At 46.8% G+C, this 23,568-nt stretch overlaps 1 protein-coding gene across 1 annotated transcript in view; it reads left to right on the forward strand.

The window, feature by feature from the left end:
- Positions 1-3,317: 3,317 nt before the first annotated feature.
- GLP2R (glucagon like peptide 2 receptor) overlaps positions 3,318-23,568 on the forward strand; it is a 67,203-nt gene continuing 46,952 nt past the window's right edge. The window contains exons 1-4 of the mRNA XM_002827026.6: positions 3,318-3,646; positions 10,924-11,011; positions 13,515-13,619; positions 19,647-19,768. Coding sequence (XP_002827072.3) covers positions 3,458-3,646; positions 10,924-11,011; positions 13,515-13,619; positions 19,647-19,768 — 504 coding nt within the window. The 5' untranslated portion in view covers positions 3,318-3,457. The remainder of the gene's footprint in view (positions 3,647-10,923; positions 11,012-13,514; positions 13,620-19,646; positions 19,769-23,568) is intronic.

Raw genomic sequence — 23,568 nt, forward strand, 5'->3', positions numbered from 1 at the left:
TACAGGCATAAGCCACTGCGCCCGGCCAGAGGGCATTGTTTTTAAATTGTGGTAAAACACACATAACATGAAATTAAACATCTCAACCTTTTTTTTTTCTTTTTTTGAGACAGAGTTTCACTCTGTCACCCAGGCTGGAGTGCAGTGGCACCATCTTGGCTCACTGCAACCTCCACTTCCTGGGTTCAAGTGATTCTCCTACCTCAGCCTCCCAAGTAGCTGGGATTACAGGTGCCCGCCACCATGCCTGGCTAATTTTTGTATTTTTAGTAGAGGCAGGGTTTCACCATGTTGGCCAGGCTGTTCTCAAACTCCTGACCTCAGGTGATCCACCCGCCTCGGCCTCCCAGAGTGCTGGGATTATAGGCAGAAGCCACCACACTTGACCATCTCAATCATTTTTTTTTTATATGAAGTCTCACTCTTTCACCCAGGCTGGGGTGCAGTGGCACAATCTTGGCTCACTGCAACCTGCGCCTCCCAGGTTCAAGCGATTCTCCTGCCTCACCCTCTAGAGTAGCTGGGATTACAGGCATGTGCCACCATGCCTAGCTAATTTTTGTATTTTTAGTAGAGGCGGGGTTTCACCATGTTGGTCAGGCTGGCATCTCAACCATTTTTAAGTGCAAAGTTTAGTGGCATTAACTACGCTCACAGTGTTGTGCAACCATCAGCACCATCCACCTCCAAAACTCTTTTCATCTTTCATCATCTGTACCCGTCACACAACTCCCATTTCCCTTCCTCCCCTGCTTGGCAGCCACCATTCTTCTCTCTGTTTCTATGAATTTGACTACTCTAGGTGCCTCCTGTAAGTGCACTCATACAGTATCCGTCCCTTTGTGACTTGCTTACTTCACTTAGCATAATGTCCTCAAGCTTCATGCATCTTGTAGCATGTATCAGAATGTCCTTCCTTTTTCAAGGCAGAATAATATTCCCTGTGTTTATTGGATCGCATTTTGTTCATCTCTTCAGACACCTGTGTTTCTTCCACCTTTGGGCTGTTGTGGAGGGTGCTGGTTTTGATGGAAGACCAGGGGCTGTTTGGGTGGCTGTCTTGGTGAGACAGCCTCACCATTGCCTTTTGCATGGAGCAGGTCCTTAGTGTTGGATTCCGGAATCAGGGAATCCCAAGGACTTCATAGGCCTGTTTCTTGTCCAGCCCTATGTACAGAAGGACTACAGAAAACAGATGCTTGTTCCAGGGACCCTAGGCGATGCGAGGTACAGGCAGGCTGCCTCAGGGCCGAGGTGCTGTGCAGAATGGGGAGGGCAGCATGCATCCCACTTGGCTGCAGAGTTCTGAGGCCAGGGGCCGCAGATGCTAGAAGACAGAACCCTGGGCACCATCGCTCAGGCCCTCACTGAACGGGGCACTGGCAGGAGCAGTGATGCTCAAGATTTTTAAGGAACTCCTCGAGCAGAGGACACTGATGAAGGTGTGAGGGCAGAAGTTTCTGCAGAGCATCCTGAAAACACACAGGCTGTTGATGATGTGTTAGACACCTCCTGAATACCCCCCAGACAGAATCTGGAATCTATGTGCCTGGGCTAGACAGTGATACTGGGTTAATATCACTCCATCTGTATTTTGCCGCTGGCCAAGTCTGAGCACCTGTGTCCTGTGCTCTCACTGGCCTGGTGGGGTGCCCAGGCTCAAGGGAAGAGGCCTTACCACGTTCCATCGCTAGAGGGCACCCAGCCAATGGGTGGGGAAGTCGTGTGTGGCCCCCCCAACCTTCATCCCTTCAGAAATAAAGGATGTTTTTGAGAAGAAGTTGCAAGAGATGAGACAGAATATTCTTGCAAAGCAGGTATTTTATTTAAAGACAGACCATCTTCCAGCATGCAACTTGGAAGACGATCTTTAATGAGCACTCACAGAACAGAGCTGCAGCCACATTCAATGACGAAAGTCCATCCCTTGGGTACTTTCTCCCTCTGGGTCACTCCATCCTGCTCTCTGCCGTCCCAGAGAGATGACCACGTCGATTCCAGAGGTGACACCACTCTGAGTCCATTTCTAGGGTCTTTGTTCTATTTGAGCGTTTCATTGTTAAGGTCTAAAACCTTGTCACATGGAGTTTTTAAGATGTCTAGGGATGTCTATTAAGAAAAGCACGGCTGCTTTTCCCAACTGTTCAGAATTCATTCAGTTGAAAAGTTACCCCGCATGAGTTCCTATGCTTGACTTGAAGAGGGAAGGAAAAAATAACACAAAAACAAAACCAAAAATGAAGTGAAAACATGTTCTTCTTGCCTCTTGCTGACTCACTGTTCCATCCGATCAAGACATCTTCCTCCTGGGCCTCCAATTTGGGAGGCTGGGAGACATTGCAGGGATGCTGGGAGCTGGCCTGGGAGAGGTGGGGTAAGAAGTTCCAAGCAGAGCCTTTGGGAGGCACAGTGATGAGCCCGCTAAGAACTCACCGGAGAGGGCAGGGGCAGGACAGGGCACCTTCCCAAGTAGCTGTGCTCAAGCAACTCTGGTCAGAAGACTTGCCTATCCAGTTCTGCTGTTTACTTGCTGTGTGGCTTTGGGCAAGCCATCCAACCTCTCTGAGTCTCAATGTTTCTCAGCTGTCAAATGGAGAATTCATCATATCCTCATGGGGTTATTGTCAGGATGTGTGAAATAGGACGGTGGATTAAAAGATGTTGTCAATGTGAGTTGTGGGGAGAGCGTACTCCTGTGCTGGTTAGTAAGTTATGTATCATCAATTCCGTAAAAGGGTCTGTCAGGTGGGCTGAGCCACATGTGCTTAGAACAAGTGGGCATTCAAGACGAGTGAATGTTGCACTTTTCAACACACTGTTTTGCTATTGTGTAGGCATAACCTACGCCGCTGATTGGGTTTTTGCTTCATGGCCTGGGCTGGGAGCTGTTCTCTCCTGAGCTGAGCAACCATCTCTCCTGCAGTCTCTGCATAAACAGGACCCAGAGGAGATTTTGCCTTTGTGGTTAGCCTCAGCCCAGCCTGGACAAGCTTAATGCCTTAGAAAGAAATACCCCGCCTCAAAAAGACACCTGCCTCTAAACTGGCTCGAGGCCCATCACCTTCTGCCAGCCATTCCTCTGCAGCTTGAACCCCAGCCTGTCTCAGCCAGCTTTGTGCGTTGAGCAGAACCTTCAGGGTGGAGCCCGCTGACCGCCTTGTTCTTTCTCCTCGGCCTGTCGAGGAAGTCCCAGAAAGCACAGCTGACTTAGGGAAGGTCTGGGAAAAATCTCCCTGCTTTTGGGGGGGCAGGGGCGGGGGATGAGCCAGGGCTGAGGAGGAACTCTGAAGACTCCGTAGATTGCTCTAGACCGCCTCAGACACTCTCGGCACAGCGTGGAGAGGATTTGTGCAAACATTTCCTCTCTGGACCAAGAGGAATGCAAGAGGAGACTGCCTGCGGTGCATCTTGGATGGCTAGAGAGATGTACCCCTACTTGTGAAGGTGCACGAGGAAGATGAAGCTGGGATCAAGCAGGGCAGGGCCTGGGAGAGGAAGCGTGGGACTTCTGCCTGGCGTCCCCGAGCTGCCCATGGGCATCCCTGCCCGCTGGGGGACCAGTCCTCTCTCCTTCCACAGGAAGTGCTCTCTCTGGGCCCCTGGGAGGCCTTTCCTCACCCTGGTCCTGCTGGTTTCCATCAAGCAAGTAAGAGCAGTTCATTATTATTATTATTATTATTATTATTATCAGTTGTATTTCCTGATTTTTTTTAAAGAAGCAATTTAGGCCTCATGTAAGCAATTTGGAAAAGAGAAAACAGTATTAAGAAAATAATGAGCCATCATAATCCTAGCATTCAAAGGTAATCACTGTTCATGTTTTGGCATATTGTCTTCAAACCTTTTCTCTGTGCATTTTTTTTTCCAACAGCTGATATTAGGAAGCATAAAACATGTTGTGTCCTGGTCCCCCCAACCAGCCCCGCATCATATTATAAGCATTTCCCCATGTCAATGTGAATTCTGCAAATAGCATTTACAATTGCTGCATATATCCTTCTGTTTGTCTTCAGTATTCTCCCAGCTTTGAGTATTTAGGTTGAGCAAATCCATTTTTATTTTTCCTTTCATTTCCCTTCTGTTTCCTTTTTCCTTTCCATTACAAAAATATAGAACGCTAATTGTTTTTTTAAAATACAGTTCAAAGAAGTGAAATGCAAACTACAAATCACTCTACTTCCAACAGCTAGAGATCACCCTCATTCACATTTGGGGGGTTATACTTCCAGACTTTTTTTCTACCATTGTTTACATACCGTTTTTTGTTTGTTGGTTTGTTTGTTTGTTTTTTGAGATGGGGTCTTGCTCTGTCGCCCAGGCCGAAGTGCAGTGGCGAGATCTTGGCTCACTGCAATCTCTGCCTCCCGGGTTCAAGTGATTTTCCTGCCTCAGCCTCCTGAGTAGCTGGGATTACAGGCACGTGCCACCACCCAGCTAATTTTTGTATTTTAGTAGATACGGGGTTTCACCATGTTGGCCAGGCTGGTCTCAAACTCCTGACCTCAAGTGATCTACCCGCCTTGGCCTCCCAAAGTGCTGAGATTACAGGCATGAGCCACCGTACCAGGCCTACATACAGTTTTTTTTTTTTTAAACAAACACAGGCACATACTATAAATATTATTTTGTAATCTGCTTTCTTCATAACAAAATACACTAATAACACAGCTGACATCACTACGGAGCACTTGCTCTGCACTGGGTTGAGTGCCAGGTGCCCCCCATTCCTCATATTATCTCCTTCTGTGTTCTCAGCAACCCTATAGACTGAGGTTCTCTTGTCAATCCCCTTTTAAACTGAGTCTCGGAGAAGTTGAGCAACATTCGTCCATGTCAGTAAATGTAGATCCATGGTATGATATCTAAGGGCTTTAAGGATTGATTATAATGTATTTAACTATCCTGTATAGTTGGGCATGCTGGGAGCTTGCTTTATTCTATCCAAGAAGATTAGGCCTTTGTCCTCTTTCCAAGTTTCCATTTGGATACTGGGCTATGGGCAGTATAAAAGGATGATGGGAAGGAACCCCAATTCCACTTGTCTGAGTAAAGAAAGTAGCTTAAGGAATGGCTCAGGCCGGGCACGGTAGCTCACACCTGTAACCCAAACACTTTGGGAGGCCGAGGTGGGCAGATCACAAAGTCAGGAGTTCAAGTCCAGCCTGGCCAACGTGGTGAAACCCCGTCTGTACTAAAAAATACAAAAATTATCTGGGCATGGTGGTGTGTGCCTGTAATGCCAGTTACTTGGGAGGCTGAGGCAGGAGAATTGCTTGAACCGGGAGGTGGAGGTTGCAGTGAGCCAAGATCACGCCATCACACTCCTGCCTGGGCAGTAGAGTGAGGATCTGTCTCAAAAAAAAAAAAAAAAAAAAAAGGAATGGCTGTCTTCCTCCTTTGTTCCACTGGCAGGGTGAGTCCCTGTTCATGTTCATGGTCTTGGAATTCTAAACCCCTCCAGCCCCCATGTAGGGCAGGCTGTGGTACCAGGTCTCATGAGGGTTCACCTCAGGCTTTTTTGCTGCAAGCCTGGGACTAGAGAGGCAGAGAACCCCTGCCAGATTTCCTATATCCAGGATCCCCTAGAGGCTGCCTTCAGGCCCTCATGGATTTTAAATGTGAGCCCAATCAACGGTTTCATGGAATTCTTGCCATCATGGCAGCCTCTCCCCGAGTGACCAGAACATCCTTAAGGCAGGTGGCCCTGGCCTGCCTCTGGTCCCAGGACTTCCGTGTGTTAGTGGTGGGGCCACTTGGTGGGAGGGTTGATTCAGAACACTCATCCTTGCTTCCATTCTCTGGACATCTCATATCAACACTGAGTGAGTGTATCCAGCTTATCATGTAGTTTTGTTCACAAATGTGGACTGCTGACCACATGCCAAGCCCTAAGACAGCGCTCAGGATATTATCATAAAATGCTTCCTCGCACATCATCTTACTTAATCCTCAAAACGAGCCTCTGAGAAGAGTGTTATTACTGAGCCCCTTTTACAGATGGGCAAATTAAACTTCAGAGGAGTTTAATGGTTGCCTTCGATGCTGTAGCTCCTGAGCACTGGAGCCGTTGTGCCTACCTGGGGTGTTTGAAGCCCTGTGTTTTTTCTTCCGGAGTGCTCTTGGGAGTTGTTGATGTATGAATATTTATGTTACAACAGCGGAATCTGCAGAGCCTCAGGCCAGCTTACCAGGCTGAGAAAGCCACACCTTGGCCCTTTCAGTCTGGTATTTTTATAATCAATAACATGTCTGCTGGCAGCATCTGCTTCCACTCTCTGCCACCCAGTCTGCGTTTTCAGAGCCTTTCTGGCTGTCTGTCCTCCGGGTGTGTCTGTAATTCTGATGACCTTACTCTTGGTTCTCCATCTTAACCCCATATTCCTTTTCTAGATGTTTATATTACAAGGCTTTGTGAAGACTTTCATGATGAATTCTGCTCATAGCCTCTTTCCCTGCATGGAATATAAATGACTGTGGTGTGTGTTCTGGCAGGAAGTCTTCAAAAAATTCACTTAATGAGAAATTCTCAGGGATAGTTTAGTTTCTAAATTCAAGCAGGGAAGTAGTGTTATCCCCACACCACTCTCCCCCACACTCATTTAAGTTATTTAACAGTTGCTTTGGCATCAAAAATATAAACTATCTAAGGATTTTTGAGAAGTACATTGTGGCCCTTTTATACGTGGGTGGCAGGAGGGTAAAATGGTGCATATTTAAAATTTTTAATTTTTTTTTTTTTTTTTTTTTTTGGTGAGGGTAGACAGTTTGGCAATCAAAAACCTTTAAAACTATGTGTTTCTGTGACCCAGAAATTCAAATTCAAATAATTTGAATAAATAAAAATGTGCTCTCAAATGTTCAACTATGAGGACTTTAATCACAGCATCATTTATGTCAGCAAACATCTTAAAACAACATAGACATTCAACGCTAGAAGATTTAAAAACTAAATTATATCACATTTTTTCATAGAATGTTATGTAGCTGTTAAAATGATGCTTTACTTCATTTATTATTTATTTCTTGAAATGGAAATATATTCACAATATGGGTCTTCTAATGAAACATAAAAGGCTTTGAAACAATATTATTCCCTTTGAAGTCACAATAAAAAAGAAAAGAAAGACAATGAATATGTCTTTCATTCACAGAGAGAAGAATCTGGAAGTAGACGGTAATTTCTGAGTAATGAGATGATAATTTCACCTTCTCCCCTTTTTGCATAGCTGTGATTTCTATTTCATCTACAGTGAAGTGTATTCCTTCTCTAACAAAGAAAACCAGATTTATTTAAAGAGAATCAGTATAAGGATTTTTCTTTCCTTTTCCTTAATCCCTTCTCGGCCAAGTTCGTTGCTGATGCTGGTTGCCTATGCAAGGGAAGAGGAATAAAGGTCAAGCTGGACTTTTCCAGTTGGAAAAAAATTCACCCGTATATCTTCCTTCCTCATGACTTTGGGATTCTGGCTGTGATTGAACTTGGATGTACCCCTTGTGTTTTTTATGTCTTTAGGGAAAGGACTGGGAAGACAGTCTGAGTTTGTACAGCTCCCCTAGACTGACAAAATTCAGTACTTTTTAGTTTTAGTTTGTTTTTTTGCTTTTGACTATGGCCATTGGCCATGGCAAAGAATGGAGGATAGGGGAACATTACTCCAGACACTGATTTTATTGTCTCTTCCTTAATCAGGTCCCGGAGAGGTCCCTGGGGTCATAAATAGTACTTTGCCCACCAGTGGATCTTACACTGATGACTTGGAGGATTCTAGAAGCTTATTATTTGGTTAGCAACTCATCTGCTGAATTTGTAAAAATGATTTAGAGTCAGTTATGGTGCCATTAAAGATGTTTACTTCTTTAAACAATATGTTAATAATTTACATGCTTCCTCTTGGGCCATAACTCAGAGAAAGATATTAATAGAGATTCCAAACTCATAGGAAACTGAAATCAAGGGATAAATGCCAATTATTGTATCATTATTATTACTTATTGGATAATCGCATGGTTCTCAAACTGTGTGCTTGTATACCCCAGGGCACCACTGTGAACTCACAGGGGTGCTATGAGATATTTTAATTTTTCAAGAGAAGTACAGTGATATGTAGCATTTTCCAGACACTATGCAAACTACTAGCTTAAGGTATTCATGGTGTTGACATTAGATCTCACCTCCTCCCTTTTGATGACGTTGTTTCTTTGCAAAGCTGGGTTTTCCACAGGTCCTATGACTAAAAAGCAAGTATAGCACAAAAATCAGTGTGGAACAGGAAATAAAGGTGGTGGCATCCGATCTGATCCTAAAGCTTGAGAAGTTGTGCAATGCACAGCAGGCACTAAGCTGTTAAGGCGTAAATATTTATTAAGTTGTTTGGACTTACTTACTTAATAAGTGGGGCTTTAGATATATCTTTTGGCCTAGAAGTGCTATGGAAAAATTACAGAGTCAATAAGTTTGGGAACTGCTGTTCTAATGATGACCACACTAGCTCTTCTTCAAAAAGTTGGCTGTGTAATTGTTGCTGCACTCCCTACTGGTATACCAGTCCTACCTCATTCTTTTGGGATAACTCTAAATCTACCTGGCCCTAGAAAGCATTTGAGCTTGTTGCCCCTTGTGAGAAGAGAGAAAATCTTAAAGCCAACTGATTAACTGGGTGATCTTAGTCCAGATCATTTATTGAACCCTTCCTCATCCTCCATCCCACAAGTGAGCCTCTGAAAATGAAGGACAGCAAGAGCATTAACTCCCGCCCTGTGCTGGGGGCTTGTATTCAGAGATGAAAGACACATCTCAGTCCTCAAGGAGCTTATGGGGTAGGGAGGAAGATGGATAAGTGGCCCACCAATGACATTGTAGTGTGATGGGCCATAGGGATGGGTCATGCAGGGGAAGGGTGACAAGCTCAAGACTCAGGGAGACGAGTGGTTAAGTGTGGCCAAGGGTCTCTAGGCTTGAGTTGGGCCTTGAAGGATGAATAGGAGTTCACCAGGTGAAAATGAGGGCAGAAACGAGTGCCAATGGGAAGTGCAAGGATGAGAAGTCATGAAGGAGCACGACTTGGGACAAGGATGGCTGAGATGCTAAATCCTGAGGCCACAGGCCTTAAGGGGAAGACTGTAGGGAGGAGAGCCCTGTGCTCAGCTCTGTCCTGTTCTCCTGTCACTGTGGAGCAGTGTGGAGGGTGGATGGTGGCACCAGGCCAGAGGAGGAAAGGGAAGACAGGGTTGGATAGGAGAGACGTTAAGGAGGTGGGGTCGATGGAACCTGGACAAGGGGAAGGGAGTTGCCGCAGATGACTCCTGGTTTCAGGTTTGTAATGGAGAAAACTGAGCCACACAGGGCAGAAACTCATAGGGAAGCCAAGGACGACAGACCAGAATGCCCTTGGTCTTGCATGCCAGCCAGTTATATAGCTGCCGTCTCTGGAGCAGATTCTAAGTCCTTTTTAGGGCAGGGGCTGTGTCTCACTCATCTCTGTATCCTCTTTAATTCCTCCTTAACACAAGGCCTGGCCCACAACAGGTGCCTGATGGACAATAGAAGACAAAGCCCCTTTTAAAATCGAAAGAAAGCCAGGCATGGTGGCTCATGGCTGTAATCCCAGCACTTTGAGAGGCCAAGACAGGAGGATTGTTTGAGCCCAGGAATTTGAGGCCAGCCTGGGGAACATGGCAAAATCCTGTCTCTACAAAACAATACAAAAATTGGCCGAGCGTGGTGGCATGTGCCTGTAGTCCCAGCTACTCAGGATGCTGAGGTGTGAGGATCACTTGAACCTGGGAGGCGGGGGTTGCAGTGAGCTGAGATTGTCCCATCACACTCCAGCCTGGGCAACAGAGTGAGGAGACCCTATCTCAAAAAAGTAAATAAATAAAATAAAAATAAAATCAAAAGAAGTGGTACAGGTACACAACTAGAAGCCGTTACACAGCCCAGTTATCTGGAAAGCCCAAAATGTGCTGTATTTTCAAGGTTGAATGGCATGAAATAGTCAATATTAGAAAAGGAAAAAATCCCAAGTCCTCAGTAGCTGGAGTAGGTCTCTCAGACACTTCTCTTTGTACTGAACCCACTTCCGAATTGACTTCTCAAGAATAGATCTGGGCCAGGCACAGTGGCTCAAGCCTGTAACCCCAGCACTTTGGGAGGCCGAGGTGGGCAGATCACAAGGTCAGGAGATCAAGACCATCCTGGCCAATATGGTGAAACCCCATCTCTACTAAAAGTACAAAAAAATTAGCTGAGCATGGTGGTGCACACCTGTAGTCCCAGCTACTCGGAGAGGCTGAGGCAGGAGAATTGCCTGAACCCAGGGGGTGGAGGTTGCAGTGAGTCAAGATTGCGCCACTGCACTCCAGCCTGGTGACAGATTAAGACTCCGTCTAAAAAAAAAAAAAAAGAAAAGAAAAGATCCTATAACCTGAGCAGAAAAAATCATGGTCACCTCCAGAGCAGAGAATCTGTCTACTCAGAGCCTTTGAGCCTTTGACTTTGGACCTGCAGACACCTGGGCGATGCAGGCTTCTGCAATCCTCTGGCCCTTCTGTCACATTGTTGTGTCTTAGTGTGATGCGTCTCTCTTTGGGATCTACATAGTCTTAGAAGCATGCGACTATTCATGTGGGAGGATGCAAAAGTTTAGGATAAGAATATTGCGTACTCTTGAAATGTCAACTTCACTTAAAGGTTTTTAATTTTTTTCATATTTGTATTAAAGCCAATATGATTAGATTATGGAGTGAATGTAAAATTTGTATGTACTCTTAAGATAGAACATAAGATGCCGAAGAAATGCTGTTTCTTTGCTGTGGGCCATTGTGGGCACTTCAGTGGGAAGGTTGGAGAATCATAGTGTGAAGTGACAACAAGGCCACATCTGTGCTTGGTCAATGGGGGTGACCATGTTTTTGTTTGCTCAGGTTACAGGATCCCTCCTTGAGGAAACGACTCGGAAGTGGGCTCAGTACAAACAGGCATGTCTGAGAGACTTACTCAAGGAACCTTCTGGTAAGCATGTGTATTAGTTATCCATGGCTGTGTAACAAATTGCCCCAAAGCTTAGTGGCTCAAAACAATAACCAGTCATTTATTACCTCTGATAGTTTCTGTGGGTGAGGAATTCAGACAGGGCACACTGGGGATGGCTGGTTTCTGCTCTGTAACGTCTGGAGTTTAGCTGGAAGACTCCCATGGCCGCTACACTTGGCTGGGGCTTCCATACAGCATGATGGTGGGGTCTCTAAAGGCCTGCCTGACCAGAGGCCAGATTGCCTTTTACGACTTGGCCTTGGAAGTCATACAAGATCACTTCGGCCATGTTCAACTGGTCAGACAGCTACAAAGCTCTACTCAGGCTAACGGTACAGAAACACAGACCCCATGCCCCAGTGTAAGGAAACATATGAAACCACATGTACGTGGATGTGGCCATCTTTGATAAAAGCCATCTGCCATGGCACACTCATCACCTGATCATATGACATGATTATCTGCTGTAGATTAGCCTGGGAATCTGTTAAAGGAATGTGGCAGGGGGAGGGGGGGTCTCCTATCTCCCAGGGTGTTAACTAAATTTGAATAGTAACATTTCTCTTATCCAAGCCTACACTAAGTTCAGAACATTCTAGCGAATATGTAATTGCTGTCTGCAGGCTGACTCTTCGGGTGCAGCCACGTGCACCGTGCCCACCTCCAAAAGAAAAAAAAGAAGAAAGTACCTTGGCCCGTTGCCTCCGAGCCCACTGAGGACAATCCCTGGCTCCAGCTGCTTTCAGATCATTTTATTCAGAGGCCTTGAGATTGACAGGACACTGTGAACTCTCCCTGTCTTTCTTTACCCAAAGGCAGTCCCAGGCTTCAAGCCCTTCCCAGCTCCCTTTGAAGACCTCATGGACCCAGGCAGGTGGTAGTCAAGCCTTGAGATCAGCTGCAGGAACCACCTCTCGCTTTGAAGAACACTGCTTTCTGAGGTCAAGGTAAGGCAGGCCTTCATCCAGAGCCATGCCATGCATAGCTCAGGTGAGCACTGCCTTACCCAGACCAGGTGCTGACACCTGGCAGCCAGGTCCTGACACCTGGCAGCCAGGTAGACATGGTGTCCCATGCCAGCTCATAACCTAGCACCATGGTGTTTCTAAGATTTCAATGCCAGAAACCTGGCCTTTTTTTTAATTTTTTTTTTTTTTTTTTTTTTTTGAGACAGAGTCTCTCTCTGTTGCCAGGCTGGAGTACAATGGCGTGATCTCAGCTCACTGCAACCTCCAACTCCCTGGTTCAAGCGATTCTCCTGCCTCAGCCTCCTGAGTAGCTGGGATTACAGGCACCCGCCACCACTCCCGGCTAATTTCTGTATTTTTAGTAGAGACGAGGTTTCACCATGTTGACCAGGATGGTCTCGATCCCATGACCTCGTGATCCAGAACCCTGGCCATTTTAGCCTAATAAGGAGCAGATGGTGGAGAATGATGCTTGGCTTCCAGGAGTCAGGAGCCTGCAAAATTAGAAGTTTGGGACCTAGTCTGAAATACTTCCATTTGATTCTGGGAGGCCCATAAAGCAGAGTTTTAAGGTTGTTGTTTCCCATTGCCAAACACCAGGGTAAATCATCCCCTGAGATAGTCCAAGTATCTAATAATGATCATTGAATTAGTGCTCAAATGGAGAGATATGGCAAATGGAGAGATATGACTATATAGTACTTGTGTTGGTTATGTGTGACCAAGGACCTCGATCTTGATCCTCCTTATTTCACTGGTCATTTTGCACATTCACAGAGTAAGTGTGTCCTGGGATCTAACTGGTGAAGGTTTGATGATTATTTAGCTGATTGTGGAACATAAGGCACTGGCTCAGCCTCCAAGTGTCCTCCTGTCCCCAAGTTTCTGTGAAAGTTTAGTTCATGTCGGTGGCTGGGTATGGTGGCTCACACCTGTAATCCCAGCACTTTGGGAGGCCGAGGTGGGCAGATCACTTGAGGTCAGGAGATCGAGACCAGCCTGGCCAACATAGTGAAACCCTGTCTCTACTAAAAATACAAAAATTAGCTGGGCATGGTGGCACATGCCTGTAGTCCTAGCTACTCGGGAGGCTGAGGCAGGAGAATCGCTTGAGCCTGGGACGTGGAGGTTGCAGTGAGCCGAGATCACGCCGTTGTACTCCAGCCTGGGCAATAGAGTGAGACTCCATCTCTAAAAAAAAAAAGAAAGAAAGAAAGTTTAGTTCATGTCAAATAAAGCAAAATCAGCATGATGTGTACATTGACGTAATTGATCAGAGGTCAAGTTGGGCAGACGAATGCACATTGTTTGGGACTGCATTCAGCATTCCTGTGGTCCCCAAATCATTCCCCATCCTTGACTCATCTAGAGACTGGGACACCCGTGCTGGTTTCTGCACAGGTTACACCAGCTTCCAGTGCCAGGAAGGTGGGCTCCCACGGTGCCTCTTCCTCCATCAGTGGCAACCCTGTGCTGAAACACTGATGTTCATCAGACTCTTCTTCTCTCTATAGGCATATTTTGTAACGGGACATTTGATCAGTATGTGTGTTGGCCTCATTCTTCTCCTGGAAATGTCTCTGTACCCTGCCCTTCATACTTACCTTGGTGGAGTGAAGGTAATAAGTCTTATTTTTACCAATTTTCCCCAACCAAGTGCTTTTCTGAAGTCCTCTTCCCTCACAAACAGCCCCTGTCTAAGCTCTCAGTAATACATCTTCCTTCTGTAATTTTTCTATTCCTGGATGTTCCATTTATTTTTATGTATGTATGTATATATTTATTTTTATTTATCTTTGTGGTTACATAGTAGGTGTATATATTTGTGGGGTACATGAGATGTTTTGATACAGGCATGCAATGTGAATAGGCATAGAGAACGGGATATCCGTCCCCTCAAGCATTTATCTTTTCATTTACAAACAATCCAATTACACTCCTTATTTCAAAATGGACGATTAAGTTACTATTATTATTATTATTATTATTACTACTATTATATATATTTTTTGAGATGGAATCTCACTCTGTCACCCAGGCTGGAGTGCAGTGGTGCGATCTCAGCTCACTGCAACCTCCGCCTCCCAGGTTCAAGCGATTCTCCTGCCTCAGCCTCCCGAGTAGCTGGGACTACAAGCACCCACCACCACCACGCTTGGCTAATTTTTTTGTATTTTTAGTAGAGACGGGATTTCACCATGTTAGCCAGGATGGTCTCAATCTCCTGACCTCAGGTGATCCACCCGCCTCAGCCTCCCAAAGTGCTGGGATTACAGGCGTGAGCACCGCGCCTGGCCGATTAAGTTATTATTGACTATCATCACCAGTTGTGCTATCAAAGAGTAGGTCTTATTCATTCTTTCTATTTTTGTACCCATCATCCCTCCCCACCTCCACTGTCCCAGCCGCCCACTACCCTTCCCAGCTTCTGGCAACCATCCTTCTACTCTCTATATCCATGAGTTCAATTGTTTTGATTTTTAGATCTTACAGATAAGTAGCTCTCCTACTTTGAAGCTTCTAGAGTACAGATCCAGCAGCCACTAAATTTGCTGCAGTGGGGGTAAGAATGGCCCTTGTCATGGAGAGGAGAAACAGGTGGAGGAGAAAGATTGGGATGCTAACCTCCACACAATTTTTGACTTGTTAGATGGGGAGGAAGGATTTTCAAAGTACCCTTTGCATTCACATCGAAAGGAGGTGCCAATCCGTTAGTGTGTTTAACTCCCATGGGACTTGGATGGAGAATTTAACCACTTAGCTTGCTCTGATGCTGTTTCAAGGAAGTAAACATTACTTAGATACCCAGGATAATATCCCATCCCTACTAGCCCCAGAAGCCCGACCTCTTGGTTATTTTATTCTGGAAGAGGAGAGAGGTGATTACTGGTTAGATTCCTATTGCCTTTGACCACAGACCACCGGCAAATATAAGGACAACTAAAACTATTCTCAGGAAACATAAATGGTTACAAGCTCCAAGCAAAACAAGGTGAGAACCAGCTTCTGAGAGGGTAAGAGGATAGCCTTTTGTATTTAATTTCAGCCCGATAAATCATCCCATCGTGCAACTTTGGTTTCAATGTTTTGAGCCTCTAGAGCAGAGAGAGAGTGTTTAGAAGGAAGATACATTTCTGGGTGGGAGAGTTAGTGACCTATTTTATGGAAGTGTTCTCTGATGAAATCCAGTTGGAATCAGCCCCAGAAGCATGAGAATGTGAGATTTTAGGGAGGGTGGAAGAGATAACTCGCTGGATGGGAGGGCTCTGAATGACTCAGGCACAGTACCCCTGGGAGCAGCTCAGTGAGGGAAAAGAGCACTGGGTGTGGAGTCAGGAGCCCCGAGGTCAGACCTAGTCCCTCTATTTTACACTTTGGAGACTTTGGGCAAATTCCCACAGCCCCCTGAGCTTCCACTTCCTCATCCATGAAGGGAAGGAGAGTTGCTAATTCTGCAGGTCACTCAGAGGAGTCAATGAGAAGGCACTCACAGGGTGCGTCGCAGAGTTGCCGCTCGGTCCGCGGGAGCTGAAGCTGAATCCAGGGAGGAGCCCCTTGGATTCCTTCAAGTCTTGAGGCCCCAAACACCTGGACTTCTCAGTAGCATGTGGAGCCGATCCCTAGTTCTCTGCTCACTGTCTGTCTACCTGTCCTTTTCCAAGAGCTAAAAACACAGATCCATTCCACTGTAAGAGAAAATGAAGTGTTCAAAAAGCCACATTTACAAAGAACCTAAATTAAAGCCTCTTTAAAAAAAAAAAATAGGTTTTGGGCTTCTGGAATGTGAAGGGGGTGTGATTTGCAAAAGGTGGGAAGTTACTCTTCCACCCGCCATTCTGTGCATTAAATCTTTAGAATCCAAATGGATCCCTGCAGCGAAAAGAGAATGTGGAGACCGTGGAAGGGCGCAGAGAAGAACGTGCAAATGCACAGAGTGGAGGAGAGTCCCTGTGAGATGGGAGAGAGGAATGAGCATGGTAATATCAGAAGAGGGAATGCCTGGCGCCTGTAGTCCCAGCTACTCGCGAGGCTGAGGCAGGAGAATGGCGTGAACCCGGGAGGCGGAGCTTGCAGTGAGCCCAGATTGCACCACTGAGCGCCTGATGGCCAACAGAAGCTGTAACCGACGACTGAGGCTGGGGGCTGATGACGAAGGAAGCTGGGTGTTAGTCACTAGGGTTTCAAGCTTTCTTCTGTAAAGGAAGATTATGTGGAGTCCCAGAAGGTGTTAAGGCATAAAAATGGAGCACAAGTTGTAGTCTGGGAGAATGACGTTGAGAGCATGTAGCTATTGGACTGAGGAATGGAGGAACCAGGGAGGAGAGTGGGGAAACTACTGCAGTGTCCCAGAGAACAGCTTGCTAAGGGTCTGGATTCGGGCAAGGGCAAGAGGGCGGAGAGAAGGAGAAAGATTAAAGTGTTGGAGGCAGAATGCTCAAGACTTGTCATCAACTGGAGTAGAAACTGAGGGACAGAGAGGAGTAGAAAATGGAGGAGAGGAAGACAAGACAAACTCCTCTTCCTTCTCCTCCTCCTCCTTCTCCCCCTCTCTTCCCCATCTAAGGAATGGTCTCGGGGTCCACCTGGCCCCACCCAAGCCCACATCTCAACCAGTGGGTAGCCAGGTCCTCTGGCTCCTCCTCCTCTCCATCCGTCGCTGCTATGGGCTCACCAGCACCCTCTGCTGCTTCTCCATGTCCTCCTTACCAGTCCCTGCCTCAGATCTGGTCCCCTCCAGGCACCTTTGGAAAAGCTTTCTAAAATATCATTCACGTTCTGTCTCCCCCCCATCACGACCCCTACAAATGGCATGCAAGACCTCCTGCTGCCTGGCCCTGCTGACCTCATTAGCACTCTCCCCCACGTTCAGGGTTCCCTGCACTCCAGCCCAATGAGCAACTCCCAGGCTCTGCACCTGGTCCAGCTCTTGCCACTCAGTACCTTGGCTCGCACACCTGCCCAGGAGGCCTCCTCACAGGCTCTGGCCGTGCTCCTCTGCCTATAAAGCCCCTTGTAATTCTCAGCTCAATCCTTTCCTCCTTCTAGAAGATTTCTCAGACCTCTCCCCTCAACTACACACCTCTCCCCTCTGCCTTTCTGAGGCCTTTTTTTTTTTTTTTTTTTTTTTTTTTGAGACAGAGTCTTGCTCTGTTGCCCAGGCTGGAGTGTGCCAATCTTGGCTCACTGCAACCTCTGCGTCCTGGGTTCAAACAATTCTCCTGCCTCAGCCTCCCGAGTAGCTGGGATTACAGGCGCACATCACCATACCCAGCTAATTTGTGTATTTTTAATAGAGACAGGGTTTCACTATGTTGGCCAAGCTGGTCTCGAACTCCTGACCTCGTGAACCTCCCGCCTTGGCCTCCCAAAGTGCTGGGATTATAGGCGTGAGCCACCGCACCTGGCCTCTGAGGCCTCTTCTATACCTGTGCAGTCTTCTGTCTTAGCATTTATAATTGTTTACGGCGATTTTTCTTTGCACTCCCCCAGCCAGAGCTGAGCCCTATTCGTATCTTTGCATTCCCCGCACAAAGCATTATGGCTAGTACAGACAATGCAAGTGTCAAGTGACATTCTTACCATTCACTCATCCAACTAATATTTATGAAGCACCTGTTGTATGCCATGCATTATTTTTAAGTGCTTGGGATATATTAGTGACAAAAACCGAGTAAGATCTCTCTCCTCGTGGGGCTCACATTCTTGCAGGAGAGACAGACAATTATCAATAAGCATCATAAATAAGTGCAGACTATGTTTGAATGGGATCTATGTTAAACAAGATGGGGAAGGGAAGGGATGGGAGCGTTGGAGTGGGGTGATGTGTCGCAGCTGTAAACTGGGTAGTTAAGGAAGTCTTCGATGGCAAGGTGACATTTTGGTGAAAATGTAAAGAAGGTAAAGGTTTTAGAGGGAGGGTATTCAGGAGGGAAGGAGACAGCAGGTCAATGGCGCTCTATGCGGGGACCATGCCTGGCCTGTTCCATGAAGAGAAGGAGGCAGACGTGGCTGTGGTGAAGAAGGGAGAGAAAAAACAGGTTATTGCAGAGAGTTACGGGCCCGGTCTTAGGGGGCTTTGTGAAAGGCCAGAAGACTTTTTCTCAGAAAGCCCTTGGAAGATTTGGAGAAAAGCGTGACATGATGTGGCTGATTTTTTTTTTTTTTTTTTTTTTTTTTTTTTGGAGACAGAGCCTCCCTCTGTCACCCAGGGTAGAGTGCAGTGGTGTAATCTCAGCTCACTGCAACCTCCGCCTCCCAGGTTCAAGCGATTCTCCTGTCTCAGCCTCCCTAGTAGCTGGGACTACAGGTGCTCGCCATCATGCCTGGCTAATTTTTTTTTTTTTTTTTTTGTATTTTTAGTAGAGATGGGGTTTCACCATGTTGGCCAGGCTGGTCTCGAACTCCTGACCTCAGGTGATCCACCCTCCTGGGCCTCCCAAAGTGCTGGGGTTATAGGCGTGAGCCACCATGCCCGGCCTACGTGGCTGATATTTTATTCAACTTGCTCTGACTGCTGGGTTGCCCACAGATGTGAGGGGCAGGACTGTCAGAGGAGTCCCATCTCCCAGTGGGAGGTGATGGTTCCACAGGATGGAAGCAGGAGGTGAAAGTGGCAGTCAGATTCTGGGTACAGATGAAGGCAGGGATGACACATTAGCTACAGGACCTGCGGGAGGCTATGAGAGACAGAAGGGGAGGGTGACTCTGAGGTTTAGGGCTGGGGGGACTGGAAGGACGGGTTTGCCATCCACTGAGGTGGTAAAATAGGTGGGTGGAGCAGATTTTGAAAAGAAGAAAAAGAGTGTGGTTTGGAGTATGTTGTTTGAGATGTCAATTAGACACCCTACCTAGCAAAGCTGTCAGGGGAGCAGGGGGCTATACCCTTTGGTTGTCCATTCATTAAATTCAGCAGATAGTTACTGTTGGCCCATGATATGCAGGGCCAGGACTAGGAAGGACCAACAGATTTCGACTTCTCATTTACAAGCCCAGCCTCTAATCCTCCAGGTGGAGGACCTTCTGGGAGAGTCTCGTGGGATAGACGTGACTGAGTCACAGTGGCAGTCTGTATGGGCAGAGGGATTTTTCTCATCGTTTTCACATACACTTTCATTTAATCCTTTCCCAAATCGTGGAGAGTTGGTACCAATTATTATCCCCAGTTCCTCATGAAAACACAGGAAGGCTTAGAGGTTAGGAGAGCTAGGCCCAGGACACACTCATGCATGGATGGTGCATCCAGCTTCAGCCCCAGTCTGTCAGCCACGTACCCACCACTTTCTCTTCTTCATGGCATGAGCCTCAGGAAGAGATGCCCCACCTAGCAAACATCAGGAGCCCAGATTGGTGTCTCCCAGCTGGGCTGAACCTTGGAGGGCTTATAACATCACTGAGTCACCAGAGGCTGTTCTAACTCCAGAGACTCTGGGTAAACACAGCAGACATTAGCAGACCATGGTGTGTTACAAAATTGAGAAGCTTCCATGTTTTCCTTTCCATCCCAAATAAACAGTGAGGATGTTAATGAGCCCCCAAAAGGGGAAATGAAAATCCCTTCTCCCTGGGATTTTCCACAGCTCTGTGGCATGCTCAGGGGAACGGGCTGTGTGTTCTGACCTTTCCTCCAGAGCTTTGTTTACTTTCAGAGAGCTCAGGAAGGGCCTACAGACACTGCTTGGCTCAGGGGACTTGGCAGACGATAGAGAACGCCACGGATATTTGGCAGGATGACTCCGAATGCTCCGAGAACCACAGCTTCAAGCAAAACGTGAGTTTTTGCTTGCCCAGTGGCCTGCTGGCTCCAGGGGCCACACAAAGAGCCTTCTCCAGTGCCTCTCCCCGGGGAAGCTAAGGAAGGCCCCGCAAAGCAGCAACCCTCTTGGCGGCCATGGAATTTCTTCCACTACTAGGCTGACATGCAAAATCCTAAGAGAAGTCAGTCTTCCAGGGTCGATCCTGGCATTTGTGCTTGCTGTTCCCCATGCCTGGAGCACCTGTCCCAGCTTCCCTGTGGCTAGCTCCTTCTCACCATCCAGGGTTCAGTCCAAATGTCTCCTTCAAAGAGAGATCTTCCAGGGTCACCTAATCCAGAGAGTGCCTTCTGTGGTCGCTCTCCTACCCACATCCCCCCGACCCACCACCCACCACCCACCACTTTGACTCCTTTATGGCACCTGCCTCTCCCTGAAATTCTCACTGTTGCTTATTTGTTATCTAGCCCTCTCGTCAGAATGTAGATCCACTGGTGACAGGGGACTTGTGTGCCTCGAGGGGGTGGCATAGCACAGGGTCTAGGGTCAGGCAGCCCTATTTCCATTCCAAATAGTAAGAATGTTAATAAGCCCCCAAAAGGGGAAACGAAACATCCTTTATCCTTGGGATTTTCCACAGCTCTGTGGCATGCTCAGAGGAACAGTCTGTGTATTCATATGTAGACTCTGCTCTTCCTGGCTGTGAACCTGGTACAAGTTACCTCATCTCCTTGGGCCTCTGCTTCCTCATTCATGCCACAGGGATCATATTTGCTACATGTGATGTTGTAAGGATTTACTCATCAGACATCAGTTTCTTAGGAGAAAACCTGATACACGGTCAGCACGGTCTATGCGGGCATTCCTGCCCTATCCCCAGGGTCTACCACAGTAACTGGTCTGCAAGTCCCCATGGCTTCCCAGGAAAGGTTCTTTGGATGAACAAACAAATCCATGCTTCAGACTTCTTTCCAGAATCCTTCTGCACCGTACTTTCTCATTGGACTCTTGCTCTTCTCTCTGAGGACCTCCTGTTTGTCCAACGTGTGCTCACTTTCCTTCAAAGTGCAGTGCAAGAGGCTGCACAAAGCAGAGGAACAGGTGTTTGGGGATCAGACAGATATCTACGGCCACACCTTGGCTTCTTTCATTCCGATGGTCAGGCCAGAAATAGTAATGAAGCATCTACAATGGGTTAGGTTTTTGCACCAGGCACTGGGAATAAACAGGGGATAGCACGTGGATACTGCCTCCAGGGAGCTCAGAGTCTTGTGAGGCATAGGGACAGTGTGATCGTTGCTGGGAGGGAAGTGTCGCATGCCCAGGGTCACAGAGGAGGGGAGACTGATGCAGACAGGGGACCAGGAAGGCTGCTCAAGCCTAGCCCTGCAGGGGAAGAGAGAGAGCAAGAGGGAGAAACACACCTAGGGTCAAAGAGCACACGGGGCTCTGGGGCCACCTTGAGTGCTGCTGGGCAGGTGAGGTAGGGCCTTAGGAGGACACAGGTGGAGGTGGAGGCCTCGGGAGAGGTAGGTGATGAAGGCCTCCTGTGCCCGGTGAAGGACTTAGGACTTTGCATATTGAAGTAGGAGAGGGACATAACTAACTTATGTGTTGACAGGTTTGTCCTGGCAGATTGGAGAGGAGTGAACCTGTCAACACATGAGTTAGTTACGGAGATTGAAGACTGGGGCCATGCTGGAGGCAGAAGGCAGGGAGAATAGACAGGAACCATGGCAGCAACTCAGGCCAGATAGGAAGAGAGCACCCAGGGGGTGGAAGAAGAGGGAGGGTGGACTCATAGGTTTACCGAGGAGCAAAACAGTAGGACCTGGCTGGTGCTGGAGGCTGTGAGAGGGTAGAGCCAAGGACAACAAGATCGCAGGCTTCTGGCTTGGACCCTTGAGGAGACTTAAAAATGCCCCTCCTTGTGAAGAAGGATACAGGGAGAGGCCTTGCCCTTTGGGTTCTCAATATTTTGCTACCTAATTCTTTGTTTTTTTTTTTTTGTGTGTGAGGCAGAGTCTCGCTCTGTCACCCAGGCTGAAGTGCAGTGGTGTGATCTCGGCTCACTGCAACCTCTGCCTCCCGGGTTCAAGCAATTCTCCTGCCTCAGCCTCCTGAGTAGCTGGGACTACAGGTGCATGCCACCGTGCCTGGCTGATTTTTGTATCTTTAGTAGAGACGGGATTTCACCATGTTGTCCAGGCTGCTCTCGGACTCCTGACCTCAGGTGATCCACCCGCCTTGGCCTCCCAAAGTGCTGGGATTACAGGCGTGGGCCACCGCGCCTGGTCTTTGCTACCTAATTCTGTGCCCTGATTTGAATCTGCAAAACACTCCCACTCTCCGCCACCCCCAAGTTGTAGCTTTTTTTTTTTTTTGAGATAGAGTCTGTCTCTGTTCCCCAGGGTGGAGTGCAGTAACGCCATCATGGCCCACTGCAGCCTCGACCTTCCAGGCTCAAGTGATCCTCCCACCTCAGCCTCCTGAGTAGCTGGGACTACAGGTGCACACCACCACATCTGGTATTTTTTGTAGAGACAGGGTTTCACCATATTGCCCAGGCGGAATTGTGGCTTTATTTCATGATTTAGTTGGAATTCTTTAGCTTTCTAAAGTCATTTAAATATTCTTCCATTAAACATTAAAGATATTTTATACAGTAGTTTAAAGTCTGGAGACAGGGGAAGGCAAGGAGTTCAGTTTTAGAAACACTATTCTTGTCACTTGAGCCACCTAGCCTCTCTGCAGGCATCTGTAAGATGGGGTTGAAAATACCTGCTTTGCAGGCCTAATTGTGAGGCTTCAGGGGGCAATGAATGTGGAGTGATTCATCTACCTCCTGGCACACAGTAGGCATTTGATAGTTGTGATTATTGCATTTCTTTTCTTTTCAGAGTATCTTCCCTGGACCCTACAAACACTTCTCTCCCTCCTGGCCTCTCTGGTTCAGTCCTGGGGCTGTGATCATAGTTTACTTGTCATTGTGAGTTTTTTGGTGTCTGTGATGGTAGCTTTTCTGCATTGGCTATTTGGTTGGATTTATGTGGGGGTGTGTGTGTGTGTTTGTGTGTGTGTAATATTTCATTTGACTTTCAAAAGCCAAAAACCTAGCTTTTTGTTAAGTTATTAAGGTCAACTCTATTTTATATAGTTTATTATTCTATTTATAAATCTAATAAGTTAATCTACTTTCGTAGAGGTCTCCGATTAATTTTTGTTGACACAAACAAGTTATTTACATATCCTTTTACATTTTAAGCTGCATTATTATATTCGATATGCTTTAGACATTTAAACTATCTTAAATAATTGTTATAACAAGAAAATCTTTCTTATTTTAAAATAATTCTAGTTTATCGAATACATCAAGTTTATATGTCGAGTCTTGAATTTTCCTAAATATGTCAATACTGTTTTCATCAACTTAAAGTTGAAAATCAAGTACGCTTTGATGTATTTCATATTGGAAGCTTAATACTAACCTATTAGATCCTCTAATATGTCATATTCTCTAAATAATACCAATTACATACAGATTGTGCAAGTAATTTAAAAAACCGCTATATGAGGGATAGACCAAGGGGTACATATGGGATGATACCACATAAAGTTTAACGTTTGTTAGAGGCCGCCTGCAGTGGCTCAGGCCTGTAATCCCAGCACTTTGGGAAGCCGAAGTGGGAGGGTTGCTGGAGCCCAGAAGTTTGAGATCAGCCTGGACAACATGGCAAAACCCCGTCTCTAAAAAAAAGAAAATACAAAAATTAGCTGGGCATGGTGGTGTGCACCTGTAGTCCCAGCTACTTGGGAG

Source organism: Pongo abelii, chromosome 19 (genome assembly GCF_028885655.2).
Source record: "Pongo abelii isolate AG06213 chromosome 19, NHGRI_mPonAbe1-v2.0_pri, whole genome shotgun sequence".
Classification (NCBI taxonomy): Eukaryota; Metazoa; Chordata; class Mammalia; order Primates; family Hominidae; genus Pongo; species Pongo abelii.